The 15,326-nt window shown below is 44.3% G+C and overlaps 1 protein-coding gene across 1 annotated transcript in view; it reads right to left on the bottom strand.

Moving 5' to 3' along the window:
* Window positions 1-15,326, bottom strand: part of STARD13 (StAR related lipid transfer domain containing 13) — a 305,534-nt gene that overhangs the window by 202,975 nt on the left and 87,233 nt on the right. Inside the window, exon 4 of the mRNA XM_066582869.1 lies at window positions 3,340-3,373. Within this exon, the coding sequence (XP_066438966.1) occupies window positions 3,340-3,373 (34 nt within the window). The remainder of the gene's footprint in view (window positions 1-3,339; window positions 3,374-15,326) is intronic.

The raw sequence follows: 15,326 nt of genomic DNA, 5'->3' as shown, positions 1-15,326 counted from the left end.
GGTCCTTTTCAACCTACCAGATTCACATTTCCTGTAGATAGGGCAGGCTGTTGAATTTTGTAAAAGCAGGCTAGAAAATCTTCAAAAAGAAGCAACAAGCACAGGTTTGGTACTGTATATGCTTGACTCCCCTTGTGGAAGACCTTCGCTGTCTCGCATACAGGAAAACATTGGGGGGCTATTATTGAAATTAGAAGCTCGTAAGATCTTTCAGCATTGGGAAAAAATAACGCAAGATCAGGACATAAGGCGGAGTCTCCGCCTAGAAGTGTTAGAGTATGGCGTGCACCGCCAATGCACATGGACATGTGAGTTATATGTTTTAATGGTATGTATAAATAGTCTGTTTTTTTATGTTTTAATTGAGCTTGAAAAAGGCGACGGAAGGTCGCAGAAACGCGTTGCTCAGTCTATTTGTAAGCGGATTGTAATAAATTGATTCTAAATAATCAATTTGAACATCGTGTTTGTTTCCCATGAGCGCAAGCATTTGTTTTCTTTTCTTTTGCTTAAAAGGTTAAAGGTTAAGAAATATATGGGGGAGACTTGGAGGAAATCTTTTTTTAAGATCATGCATAGTGCAGTCTATGGTTTTCACCTGCCGGCCACCAGTACCTTCCCAGAACGTGTCACGGGCTATGGTTTTGTGATTGCTCACAAGAATATTGGGACTGTATTTTACAGTATAGAAAAACACACTGGAAGATGGAACTCCAGATGAATAACCAGACCTTGATATTCCATTATACTCCCACAGAGGCTCCGGTTCCTCAAAATACAAACAACATAGCACCAGTTATATACACAGTGCTCTTTAGGGTGCCTACCCACTAGCGTTTTTTTTTCCTGCGAAATTCGCAGCATTTTTTTCTCTGCAGGGGTCTATGGGACTTGTAATGTTAAAATCGCGATCGCGCAAAATCGCGATTTCGCGGTAAATTGCGATTTTGCCACAAAGTAATAAAGCCCCCTTTGTTTGCCCCGGCACAAACAGATAGTTAGGGCTTGTCGACACTAGCGTTAATGATTTCCATTCCTCTGTACCTTTTATTGAAACAGAAGTAAAAAGCGAATAAACGTTTCATTTTTTCACCATTGATTTCAATGGGTTTGTAAAAAAATCTGTACTGTTTCAGTTTTCTTCCGTTTCATTTTTGTTTTTAAAACTGAACAAATATGGCAGACAGGTATGGAAATCACTAACTGCAGTGTGAACAAGCCCTAATACTACCTCCCCCATCATCCCCACACTCAGCCACAGCTTCACTGATTCAGCAAAGCTGCCATTAATAAAATTGATAGTACAGTACTACTTCTGAGGTTGTGGCTGGGTGTGGGTATGATGGGGGACGTAGTACTACTTTGTGCGTTTGTGCATGGGGGATGAGCAACCAACTTTGCTGAATCCTTACAGCCTCCGTAGAGCACGCCATGCAGCAGTCACTGTCTTATACCTTCATTTGATCTCTTCTGTCTGCTCCACTCCAGCTTTATGCATTATCTTCATTCATTGTCTTTTGTCTATGGCTCTGGAGTGGAGCAACCAGAAGAAATCAAATTAAGATTAGAGATGAACGAACCTACTCGTTTCGAGTAATTACGTACTCGGATGAAAAGATTCGGGGGGCGCCGGGGGCGGGGGGAGGTGTGGCGGAGCGGGGGGTAGCAGCGGGGAACAGGGGGGAGCCCTCTCTCTCTCCCTCCCCCCCCCCACTCCCCGCTGCAACCCCCCACTCACCCACGGTGCCCCCCGAATCTTTTCGCCCTAGTACGGAAGTACTCGAAAATCGCGGTGCTCGGGCAAAAAAGGGGCGTGGCCGAGTAGGTTCGCTCATCTCTAATTAAGATACAAGGCAGTAACTGCTGCAGGCCAGGCGCTGATGACAATGCATGCAGTGTTAGTTTGGTGAAAGGAGCCTGTGGGCCCTCTTAGCTTGGGAGTCGTGTCGCAAGTGCAACCACTATAGCCACGCTACTGGTCCTGAAGCTAACCCTATCAAGATGCTGTGGCATAACCAAAAGGCGTCTGTGAAGAAAGGCATCCCAGAAATATTAATGAACTAATATATATTTGCAAAAAGGCACTTTCCAAAATACCTCTTCAACACTGTTCCAACCTTATTTGCAGCACAGGAAGCATTTGTGGAGATGAGTGCTGCTAAACGTGGATTTAGGGGTTATTAAACTCAAGAGTTCACTTATGTTTACTCAATGTGCTTAATGAAAACATGTTTTATAACCAGTAATTTTACATATTATAGGCAAGATTTATCAGTACTGCCGCTACATAGAAGCTATGCGTCAGATTTTTGCCAAACAGATCGCCACATTGTCAATGGACTGTGCATTGTACTGCAACTTATCCCCATTCAAGTGTTTGGGGCTGAACTGCAAAACTAGACACAGCTCATGGTTATACAGGGTGCATCTTTAATAATGTTATATCCTCCCACCAGTCATGGCCATTAGCGTTCCCCTTCTTCCATATGGCAGATCTTTCCTGCTGTCCCTGTTGCCCATAGGATGCACATACATGCCCAGCCACCTCTCATGGGGCGAGCACATGCATCTAGGTATTCCATACTCAACTAATCCAGACACTCAACTGGTTATTTAAGGCACCCTTCCCTACTGGAGGGTGCTGGTGAAATAGTTTCTGCAAAGCTGCTATTAGTTGTATTTAACTTCTGGTTTTACCGGTGCCTGTATACCCATCTTTCTCAACTTCTCTTCAGCATGTACCTTGACTATGATTTGACTGATAGGCAGATGGTCAGGACAGCTGGCAATCTCTCTGCTTTGCATTAACTCTGCCTGTCCTCGGCCTATGTTATCGACTGCATCTCTGCCTGTCCCTCCATCACCACGTTACGGTCAGCGGCCACAGCATTGACTCTATTCTTGGGGTAACTGTCAAGGGGCTCCGGTAGCTAAGACCAGATCCCTCAAAAAAGGGGTAAGGGGTGAAAGCCAACGGACCCCTACGTGCATCCATCAGGAGTAGCCCAAAGCCAAATTTGTGAGAGCCACAACAGGTCCACACCCGTGGCATGACAGTTATGTACTATCACATCAAACTAAATATATAGTAAATATATAGCTTACATCCGCAAGTATTACGTATAAATATAGGTATGAAAACTATTGTAAGCAACAAAAAGATACAGTTACTCATGAGAACCAGTTAAATCACTTCCTTCACGCTCAAATCACCTCGGGAAAATGTGAGCTGGAATCTGACTTGATATTTAGGGTATCTGCTCCACTTTTGTCCACACTAGTTATGATCCATGGGGTCAATAATATTTAACCCAGCTGAAATAATATTAAAGCACTTACCAGCCACTTTATAGTCCGGTGTGTCAGCGTGCACCTAAGACAAAAAAAACATTATGTAAATACCTGCAATTTCAATGTGCAGTAACATTTTGTTTGGATACGCCTTACATGCATTTTAATAGAGCAGGTGAGGACACGTAACCGCGCAGATACCTCAGACAGTTCTGCTACGACTTATCTATTAGGATCAAAGAAGATTACTCCATCCTCTATCCATCTTGCAGACCCATTAGATGACCATCTACTGTAGGTAGTGAAGCCTCTGGCACAGAACTAGCACAAAATCCTAATATGAAGCAGTATGCTGTGCTATTTCATATGAGAAAACGCCAGGCGACATGCCAAAAGCTGGACAAACCCTATTATAGTTAAAGGAGTTCATTGGACACCATTCATGTCTGACTTATGTCAGTTTTGGCTCTTATACGGCAATCAAGTTTTTGTTTTTTGGCTTCTATGATGAATAGCTTGATGCAAATGTAAATACTCCCTTAGGCCAACACTACTGTCAATTAGGCTTTGTGTCAGCCATATAAGAATCTTTCATTTAGTTTTGGGAATGAAACATTCCTCATGTACATTGCCTTTCTCTGGATGAATATGGGGGGGGGGGGGGGGGGTAATAGGTTGAACCAGATTGTTGTTGTTAGCCGTTTAGTCATTTACAACACTCGTCGACCCTAAAGGTGAGCTCCCTCCATGTTTTTCGGTTTTGCACTGCTTCTTTTAGTTCAACTAGAACTAGTTTGACATGTCTCTTTTGACACGATTTGTCAAAACAAATCAAGCTTTAAGGAGTTGTTTTGTTGCAAAACGTGGCATGCCGTTACATCTCAGGCAGACATGCAAATGATTAGAGTTGTGGTGTGATTAGATGAACAGTCTTGCCACCTGAGGCCCTAAAATTGGCTCCACCCTTGGCCTATAAAAAAGCTCTCAGAGGATACTTGTGTGTAGTGACCTCTTTTTCTGCTTGTGTAGAGCTTGTTGACCACTATGATATAATCAAAGACATTTCGCCCAGTTAATGGCGTTTGAGAGGGAGCACATTATTGGAATGCGAGGAGCTGGATGTTCGTATCAACAAATTGCCCATCATCTAGGCTGTTCTGACCAGACTGTTATGAAGTTTTGGGTCCAGTAGATTCATGAGGGAATATACACTATGTGAGGGTGTGGTTCAGAACACCCTAGGCAGACCACCAGTAGAGAAGATAGAGCTGCTCATGCTTGTAAGACAATCAGATGAACTGTTTCATTGTCTACCATCCAGAGACAGGGGACACCATCATTACAGGCCCCTGTGTGTGTCGGAAACATTTCCAGGTGCTTGGGCTGAAGGACATTTTGTCTCACGGCACCCATTACATGTGACATCCACACACACCCATTACCTTTGAAACCCACCAACTGATGCCGCTGTTTGCAGTGGTGTCATGGACCAGAAAACTGGACTGCTACAGAGTGGAACCGACTTGTGTTCAGCAAAGAATCCAGGTTTCATTTGGAAACTGATGATGGCCTTTATCGTGTCTGGAGACCTTGGGATGAGGACCTTAATCCTCCCTTTGCTGTGAAATGGTACACTTCTGCCAATGTTGCTGTGATGGTCTGGGGGGCCATCGCATACTACTGTCGCTGACCCCTAGTAGTGGTATGAGTGACAGTGACACCTCAGCGATATGTTCAGGACATCATGCAGCCACATGTGTTCCTCTCATGGCAGGGCTTCCAAGAGGTATTTTCCAGCAGGATATTGCTTGGCCTACAATATTGCCACACTTCCATGGCCTGTTCAGTTGCCAGATTTATCACATATAGAACATGTATGGGACCAAGAGGGTCCTGGATGCCTTTCTTGAGTGTTACAATATTACATGTTATAGTCACTGATTACTTCAGAAGGGTTGGTGATCCAGGGAATTTTCTGATTGTCAGATTGGAGTTGGGAAGGACTTTTTTTCCCCTTAAATGGGGAAAATTGGCTTCTACCTCATTGGGTATTTTTTTTTCTGCGTTCCTCTGTATTAACATTGGGGAGTAATAGGCTGAACTGGATGGGCATATGCCTTTTTTCAGCCTTACGTGCTTTGTTTCAATGTTACTATGATTCCGACAACTCCTTCTAGGTGCTAGAATTTGTTGATTAGATTATGTTGACTTTGGTTAACCAATAAAGTAAAAAAATGAGCGCCCTGAAGTATTGTAACCTCTACTAGGTATTGTATTAGGTATTTCCTTAGTATTGTAATTTATATTAGGTATTTCCTTAGATAACGCTTACAGGTAAGAATACTTTTACACACTTGGTTTGTTGAGGCCTATCTATCATTTCAGGAGTAACTTGAAGCTCATGATTCCTGCTGCAAAATCTGCAACAGGGTTCCCTACCTATCATCTTCATTTTATAACACTGGTGTATTGTTATTGGTCATTGAGTCCCTCAGGCACTAAGGTGGGTGTTACAGTATGTGGCCGCCAACTTATCTATCTCTGGTTTACTGACATTTGCTATCTCTGACTATGTTCCCATCTCCGCTCCTAACCCTGGATTGTTTTACTGACTATTCTTTTGTCTGCTGCCTACCCTAACTTCTTGCCAGCTTATGCATGTTCAACTTGTTCTCTGTGACCTGATCTCTGGCTTTGCTCCTCGTGCTGAAGTGTGCCACCTACCCTAACCCGGATTTTCTGACTACACCAATGGGAGATAATCCTGGTAGCACTGCATGGCCTGTAAGCCTCCTTAGGACTATTTGGCCATTTCCATAAGGAGAAACAGTACTCATCCCAACCCATGATTTATACATATATTTCTGCCATTTCATACAACATATTGCGGTCTCAAAATACTGATTGATTGGAATCGCTGATTGATCAGATCTGCCATAACTATTCCTAAACCATATTTTAATGTAAGTACAAGAAATTCCAGAGTGAAGACACTTCTAGCGATCCTTTCCAGACACTCTCCTTAATTCTGCATTTAGTTCCCTTCGATCACTGAACCTCAACTTCACCTGAAGCTTATTTATATCACCCATAAATCACTTTACCACTAATCCTAAAGCAAATTGTTAGGTTGTCCATCTGCTACCTGTTGTTTTACAGGCATCCTGGTGCACACCTTCACAGGTGAGGGGTTAATTGGGCTGGCTGGGTGTGGTTGCTCAGGTCAGCCAATCCCCTGGCTCTGGATGTAGATATATACTCCAGCCCCTCTGCAAAAGGAAGCTGTATCTCCTCAGTCTTGTCTGCCTGTGTATGTGTAATGTCTCCCTGAAGCTTGCTGTGTGTGTAGTGTCTGGACATCTTGCTTTGCAACTTGCTGTGTGTTTTGTGTCCCATGCTGCCTGATTAAGTGTCTTGGTAGAATAGGGACTGCAAGACACGAGGACCCTTGATTGTTGGGCTTGAGGCTTAAGTTCATTGGCCAATGCATGAAATAATCCCTCGTTGTTATATTCAGCTTTATCATCTGCTTTAGCGTGCAAGGATGAGTGGTAAGTGTGTTTGTCATCTGTCAGTTTCTTGTTTCTTGTGCATTTGGATTGTCTGTACTTGTCCTGGTTCTGTGTACCACCTATTCTGGTAGAGCCAGGGCCGAGGTTCCAGCGTGGGGCCGCCTTTATTGAGGCAATCGCTCCGCTGTTAGGTACGGCCTCGCCATCTTCCCTTCAGCCAGGGTCAGTTTTCCCTTCTGTGTTTTGAGTGCCAACTCTGTCTGTTGGTCCCTATTCTGTACTTATTGGGTCACATTCGTGTGGGCCTGATGCTTGTTTACCCACACAAATGTAACACAAATGTTTTCTCTATATAAAACTCACATTTTTTTTGCTGCCTTTCACTAGGAGATTAATCCCCTGTCCATTCTTACTTATAAGAGTTAAAAAAAAATTATTCATGATGCTCAAATGATTCATTTACAATAGGGTACCATCACGTAGCTACATGAGCCACTCTTCTAACCTGTTGAATTATATGATCCCACAAGCACATGGGAAATTTTTGATATTGAAAATGTTAAAAATTCTGATCTATTATAATGGCAACCCCCATTCTTTTCTAATTATTCTTGCAGATGGGATTGTAGCGGTGGGGCTAGGATAGGCCAACATGCTACTCCTAGAACTAAAGGCCCATTTACACGGAACGACAATCGCTCAAAAACCGCTCAAACAGCAGTTTGAGTGGCAGTTTTGAGTGATCATCTTTGCATAACTCTAAGTAGCTAATTAGCTACTAAAGAGTTAATGCAGGCGGAGCGGGATACCACTGCAATAGCTTCGAGAACAATGCAGCTGTTTTGTATATGCAAACAGCGGCTTTGTTCTCCATGCTTTCAGCTGGTGTCTCACTGAGAACCGCCAGTGGGATACCAGCTGAAAGAATGCTATCAGCACTGCCCGCTGAGATATCAGAGTGCGGCGCTGATAAGGCTCATTGCTAATTTCTAGCTGGCTAGAAATGAGTACAGAATGAACCGTGCACAATGGCCGTGCTTAGAGCAGTGTTCCCAACTCCAGATGTGTGCATTCTTACCTTTTCGCCCTTTTCAAGACATTCTGAGATCATTGGCACAAAATCTTGCATTACAAGCAACCCATACAATAACGCTTTTTTTCCCTCAGAGCTGACACCACTTGTCTCAGAATATCTCAAAATAGGTGAAAAGGTAAGGAAGGAAGGACATATCTGCACCAGCAGTGCAGTGAACTAAGATACTGCCCTATTTGCTTGAATAGATGTTACATCTGATATATTGGTTGCATCCTATAAGGACTAATATATATATATATATATATATATATATATATATACACACTAGCATATAACACAAAAATGTAACAAGGAAACACAAACCGAGGAAAATGGGAATCTAACCCTGAACCAGTAATACCAGCAGGCCCGACGTCAGCATCCGACAAACCTGAACAGATAGGTCACAGGGGGGCCTGGGCTGCTGGGTTAGTTAGGCACAGCAGTCGGGACCCCTGAATTTAAATTGAAGAGTGTTGATGGAAAATAAAAATTGCACATACTCACCTGCTTTATCACTCACCGGCAGCTGTAATGGGCACACTGTTGTCTGCTGATTTGTGCCTCATGCAGTCATGTGACAAATGCATAATCACTGTAGTCGGTTTCGGCTGGGGAATGTCAGCAGCAATCATGTGTTTGTCACATGACCGAACAATGCAGAAGTGAGCAGGGGACAGCGGCGCCCATTACAGCTGCCGGAGAGCAACAAGGGAGATTAGTATGGACTTTACTTTTATTAATTACATACACAGGGGAGTTGGGAATACATGGGGCATTATTACTAAAATGAGGCATTATTACTGAAAAGGGGGTCTTATTTCTGAAAGGGACCAAATTGGGCATAATTACTATCATTACTAAAAGGGTGCAAACAGGGGCATTATTACTGAAAGGGGTCACTCTTTCTGAAAAGGGGAAATTATTGCTGAAAATAGGCATTGTTATTAAAAGTGGGCATTATTATTAATAGAAGATTAACGGGGCATTATTACTTATTACTATCATTACTAAAAGGGGGAATTATTACTGAAAAGGGAGCAAAGGGGGAATTATTTCTAAAAGGAGGACAACCGAGTACATTACTTCTGAAAGGGGCCATTATTAGTGAATAGGAACAAAAGGGGCAGTATTACTGAGTGGAAGCAAAAGGGGCTATTATTACTGAATGGGAACAAATAAAAAAAGGCATTATTGCCAAGTGGGGGCACTTTTACTGTGTAGGGGCACTATAAGCATTACTGACAGAGTGGGGCCTACATGAGGCACAAAAATGGGGATAGTACTACTGTGTGGGGTACCATAGGTGGCTTAATTACTATCTTATGAAAGATGAAAGGAAAAAAGAGAGAGCAGAGCATGTACTTGAGAGTTTGTACTAAAGTCTATAAACCGATGTTTTGGTTTGGGCACTTATTTTATTTTCTCCTCCCGTGGGCTGGATTCACACGAATGTATATCGGCTCGGTTTTCACGCCGAGCCGATATACGTCGTCCTCATCTGCGGGGGGGAGGATGGAAGAGCCAGGAGCAGGAACTGAGATCCCGCCCCCTCTCTGCCTCCTCTCCGCCCTTCTGCACTATTTGCAATGGGGAGAGGCGGGACAGGGGCGCCGCTAATTTGCGGAACTTAGCCCCACCCCCATCCCGCCTCCTTTCATTGCAAATAGTGCAGAGGGGTGGAGAGGAGGCAGAGAGGGGGCGGGAGCTCAGTTCCTGCTCCTGGCTCTTCCATCCTCCCCCCGCTGCAGATGAGGATGACGTATATCGGCTCAGCGTGAAAATCGAGCCGATATACGTTCGTGTGAATCCAGCCTTATTCTACACATGGAAGTGAGATTGATAGATTCTTGACGAGTCTGAGAGGGTGCAGCCAGTCCATGAAACGTCCCATCTTCCCAGGAGGATGTGCAAATATATGGAATAAATGTAGGAAAAAAGTGGTTGTAGACACAATTCCTTTTCTTAAAGAGGCTTGAGACGTGTTTCTAAGCTCAACTCCTCTGCTTTTATTAAGAATTTATCCAGAAAAACAATAGATGCGTTTTGGGGGTGAATTCCCCATTTTATGTACAGTGTGTCCCCAGCTAAAATACTGAGGAAGGGGCACAACTGCCCCAAAACGAGTCCATTGTTATGCTTGATTATTTCTTAATTAAAGCAAAAGGGTCAAGCTTAGAAAGGGCTCATGCCCACGAGCAATACGGAATACGCCCTTGGATGTACGCTGCGGGAGTACCGTGATTCAAAATAAAAAAAGTGCCAGCGAGTGATCGCGTTTTTCCTCACGGATTTCCACGGTCTCCATTCCTTGATATCAATAGAGCCCTCCCGCGGCGTAAATCCGCGGTGAAATAGAACATGTTATGATTTTTTTGCCGGTCGCAGAAATCCATGGTTGAAATCTGCATGTGTGCGTTGGAAGGCAGAAAGCTATTAGCTTAAATAGCACCTTGCCCCTGCGGAATCCATGCATGAATTTCCGCAGGGGCAGTAAACGTGGTGCAAATCCATCCGTGGGCATTCACCCAAACACGTGCCTCTTTAAGAAAATGGATTGCGCCTATAACCAATTTTATTGCTATGTTAGGCACTATGTGCTACAGTGGAAGTATAGCGTAACGGGCGGCTTCCATTGACTACAATGGTAGCCATCCACGCGTATACCCGCGGCAAAAAGGACTTGCTGCGGTAAATTTTATGCTGCGGAATTCCACAGCATGTACATTGAGCTATAAGGCTCAATAGAACCTAATAGCTGCAGTGAAACGCCGCGGATTTCTGCTGCGTTTTACGCGGCGGAAATCCCGCCGTGGGAATTGGGCCTTAGTGTGAGCGTTTGCCTGCATTGTTACTGCACTTTAAGCACAGTAACAACACCAGCAAAGAAAGCCGATGACGTCACCACTTTCACACCCCAAACCTCCAGTTCATACGCTAATGCGCTCTTTAGTGTCCCAAAATGTATGGATTAAGATTTTTAAACATTCTGACCTGTGTAAAAATATGAACCAGTATACTAAAATTTCAGTTGTTCCTCCCCCTATATCCGTGATGGCAAACCTATGACACGCGTGTCCATTGTTGCTGAAACGCGCCCGCTGTCGGCCGTTCCCCACTTTAGTAGTGAATACCGTCAGGGCCCGTGGCTCCCCTGCTGGTATTTACTAAGCAGCGCTGTTCCCGGCACACACCGTGACGTCAGTGTGCAGCCGGGATCCTCCTCCCACCTCCCCCGACATTTCCTACTACTTGTTTCCGCAAAAGTGTCCAGAGGAGGAGGCGTCCAGCAACACACGGACGTCATAGTGTGCACCAGAGATCATTGCTGCTAGCGGCCCACCGGGCAGAGGAGCAGCGGCGCTTCCATGAGGTGGAGGGGATAAGTATATGGGTCTCATATCGTAAATTTATGTTTTTTTTCTCAAAGTGACACACCACCCGAGTTATGCTCGGTTTTTTGGCGAATTTTGACACACCGAGCTCAAAAGGTTGCCCATCACTGCCCTATATAATACCCAATGCCGTCCTTTCATGCTGATTTCTAGCATTTCCCTTTTAATAATGCTTTACTTAATTTGATTACGCTGACATTTCAGTAATTTACATTTATTCTGCATAGCAATTATTTCCCCTGTGGGTAATTGTAGTATCACATCTTACAGGTTGAATCCTCTAATTACAATTACCATTTCATCATGTCAGCAAAACACATCTGAATGCCCCGCATGAACTGCACGCCAAGACAGCGGAAGCTGCAAGTGACAGGTTGCACTTGTCTGTAATTCCACAGCTGACATGGCTAGAGATAAGAGCAGAGATAGCGAGTGTCAGCAGCACATGACAGGCAGACTCCGCGTACCACAGCTACTATACTATGGGGTATCTGGTTACTTCGTACGACATCTGTAACCTGCTCCCTATAATTACTTATTATTAAGATGATCACCGTTACCGGCGGCATTATGAAATGCTGAGATAATGAAGAATAGGGATCAGTGGAATACTCATGCATCTACACATGGAACAAAGTTTAACTTGAAATTTAATGCATTAAGAAAAGGTTCTGTGCTACAAAGTATTTGCTGGGTCGATAGCTCTTGTGTTAACCCCTTAGTGACCAAGCCTGTTTACGCCTTAATGACCAGGCCAAATTTTGCAAATCTGACACGTGTCACTTTAGCATGGAAAAAGACCAGAAAGGTTTTGCATATCCAAGCGATTCTGACATTGTTTTATCGCCACATGTTGTACTTCATTTAGGTGGAAAAAAAAGACCGATAGAATTTGTGTTTATTTATTAAAAGCGCCAAAATTGGGAAAATTTTGAAAAAATCGTCATTTTTTCACAATTCCAACTGCAATATCTCAAATATGTGCAAACATAATATAGAAATTTTTGCAAAGATGTATATTTCCATCCGTTTACTTTATTTTGGGCGCACATTGGAAAAACTTTCGTTTTTTTTTAACCATTTAGGAGACGTACAAATGTAACATTACTTTTCAGCATTTTGAGGAACACTTTGTTTTCCTACACCAATCCAAGATTGGAAAGGCTCATAGGAGTCAAAATGATAGATACCCCCACAAGTGACCCCATTTTAAAAACTACACCCTTTAACGTATTCACTGAGGGGTGTCATGAGTATTTTAACCCCACAGTTTTTTTTCAGGAGTCAATGCAATTTAGAAGAGAAAAACAAAAAGTTCATATTTTTGCAAATATGTCATTTTAAAGACAGGACTTTTTTCTATAGTACACATGAAAATTAGGATTTGCACCCCAGAATGGATACCCCTGTTTGTCCCGTGCTCAGAAACATACCCATTGTGGCCCTAATCTTACGTTTGGATGCAGAATGGGGCCCAAAATGAAAGGAGCAATCGATGGCTTTCGGAACAGAAATTTTGCTTGAAGGAGATTTAGGCCCCATTGCCCACTTGTAGAGCCCTTGAGTGACCAAAACAATGGAGATCCCCCACAAGTTACCCCATTTTGAAAAGTAGACCCCTTAACGAATTTATCTAGGGGTACGATGACTTTTTTGACTTCACAGTTTTTGAATGAATCTAAGCCAAGCCGAAGGAAAAAAAATACGATTTTCATTTTTTTGGTAATTCTGTCATTTCAAAAGCAGTTTTTTTTGTACCGCACATATATGAATGAAGACTTGCACCCCAAAATGGATACCCCTGTTTGTCCTGTGCTCAGAAACATACCCATTGTGGCCCTAGTATTACGTCTATATGCACAATGGGGCCCAAAATGAAAGGAGCAACCGGTGGCTTTCGGAACAGAAATTTTGCTTGAAGGAGATTTAGTCCCCATTGCCCACTTGTAGAGCCATTGAGTGACCAAAACAATGGAGATCCCCCACAAGTTACCCCATTTTGAAAAGTAGACCCCTTAACGAATTTATCTAGGGGTACGATGACTTTTTTGACTTCACAGTTTTTGAATGAATCTAAGCCAAGCAGAAGGAAAAAATAAGATTTTCATTTTTTTGGCAATTGTGTCAATTTAAAAACAGTTTTTTTTGGAAAGTGTACATAGGAATGAAGACTTTCGCCCCAAAATGGATACCCCCATTTGTCCCGTGTTCAGAAACATACCCATTGTGGCCCTAATCTACTTAAAGGAAACATAGCTAGGCCTATAATGGAAGGAGCACCCGTTGGATTTCCCGCGCCGTCGCTTAGAGATGACCCGGGTACCCGCAGCCCGTACACAATGTGTTTGCATATGGGCTGCGAGTATATCCGCGGTCATAGAGCACAATGGGCTCTAGGTCGCAGATATTCGTGGTAAAATATAGCATGCTGTGTTCTGTTTCTGCGAGTGGATTACGTAATTCCGACCCGCTAATTGGGGGGGAATTGTGTAATCCAATGCATGCGATTGATCCGTGGATTACCGCTGATCAAGCGCATGCAGAACCCGTAATTCCTCTCCGGTCATGTGTGACCAGCCTAATGTTAGTTCGCTACTTTATCATGTGACCGGGGACCGCTCAGCGAGGCCGCTGGTCACTGCTCCAAGCACTCAGCGACCGTTGGTCGCTGGGAGCAAGGAGATTTAAAATTTGCTGGGCTCCTCGGCTCCTGCGAATGTGTCCAGCATTTTGCCGGCGGGCGCATGCGCAGCCGGAAGGGTCCATGGAGGATAATCGCATCTGGATTCAAATGCGGAAGCCTCCGAGAAGATGTTTCATCTCCCCCAACCGATCGCATCGGTGAGGGGAAATGAAACTGCCACTTTTTAAAGAACTTTTACGTGATCGCCATTATGCATTGGATAACGGCGATCACGTGACCAGTAACCGCATACCGCGGCTCCCCGTGACATCTCCAGGCTCTTGGCTACCTTTTGTAGCCAGCAGCAGGGAGATTTTATATTTCTTGGGCAATCTTTCACTTTTGCGCATGCGTCCGCCATCATGCTGACGGGCGCATGCGCCGAAGCTGGGGTAAGATCCGCGGATCAACATCCCACCAGGGAACAAATCCGGGACCTTGGGTACGTAATTTCATCCCCCCTTACGGATACGATCCATAAGGGGAGATGAAACTTTAACTTTTTAAACTTTTTTTTACTTTTAACTTTTTTTTAACTTTTTAACTTTATATGATCACCGTTATCTGATGGATAACGGTGATCATATGACTGGAAACCACATACAGCGGTCCCCAGTCATATCTCCCTGCAGCCGGGTGCAGGGAGATTTTGAATTTGCCGGGCTCGCCGGCTTCTGCGCATGCGCGCCGCATCGGCACATCGCAGAGGCCAGCGGGGGGTCCCGACACCGGCGGGAGGACATCGGCGGACCTGAGGTGAGTATTTTCACCTCCCCTCATGGATCCGATCCATGAGGGGAGGTGAAACTTTTCTTTTTTTACACTTTTTTTCACTTTTCCGCGATCGTCGTTATCCGTTGTATAACGGCGATCGCGGTACCGGGGACCGCTCACCGCAGTCCCCGCTGACATCTCCTGCCTCCCGGCTACCTAACTTTTATTGCACTTTTATTTACTTTTTTGCGATCGGCGCTATCCATTGCATAGCGCCGATCGCAATGCGGGGGGGGGGGGGGCTCCGAACAGCCCGGGATGACAGCTCCATGCCTGTCAAGCTACCTGCGGACACCGACAGCATGGAGCTGTCACGTCCACAGCCCGAGGGGCATTATTCTCTGCAGGAAGCATGTTTTTATGTCCTCAGAGAATAAAGCCCACTTCGGGAGGACGTAAAAACACTATGGGCTGGTCGTTAAGGGGTTAAGATAACTTGTTGCAGCAAGTAACCATGGTTAAGTTACATTTTGCTAGATCTCTAGTAGTGTTAGACCCAATGTCCACTTGCACGCACGGATTCCACTGCTGATTTCCTGCTTTCCCGTGGCTCTGCGGCACAGCCACAATGACAGCTGTGGCTGTGCCGCGAATAT

The sequence above is a fragment of the Eleutherodactylus coqui genome, chromosome 1 (genome assembly GCF_035609145.1).
Source record: "Eleutherodactylus coqui strain aEleCoq1 chromosome 1, aEleCoq1.hap1, whole genome shotgun sequence".
Taxonomy (NCBI): domain Eukaryota; kingdom Metazoa; phylum Chordata; class Amphibia; order Anura; family Eleutherodactylidae; genus Eleutherodactylus; species Eleutherodactylus coqui.
The sequence above is the reverse complement of the archived record's forward strand: the minus strand, read 5'-3'. Positions and strand labels throughout refer to the sequence as shown.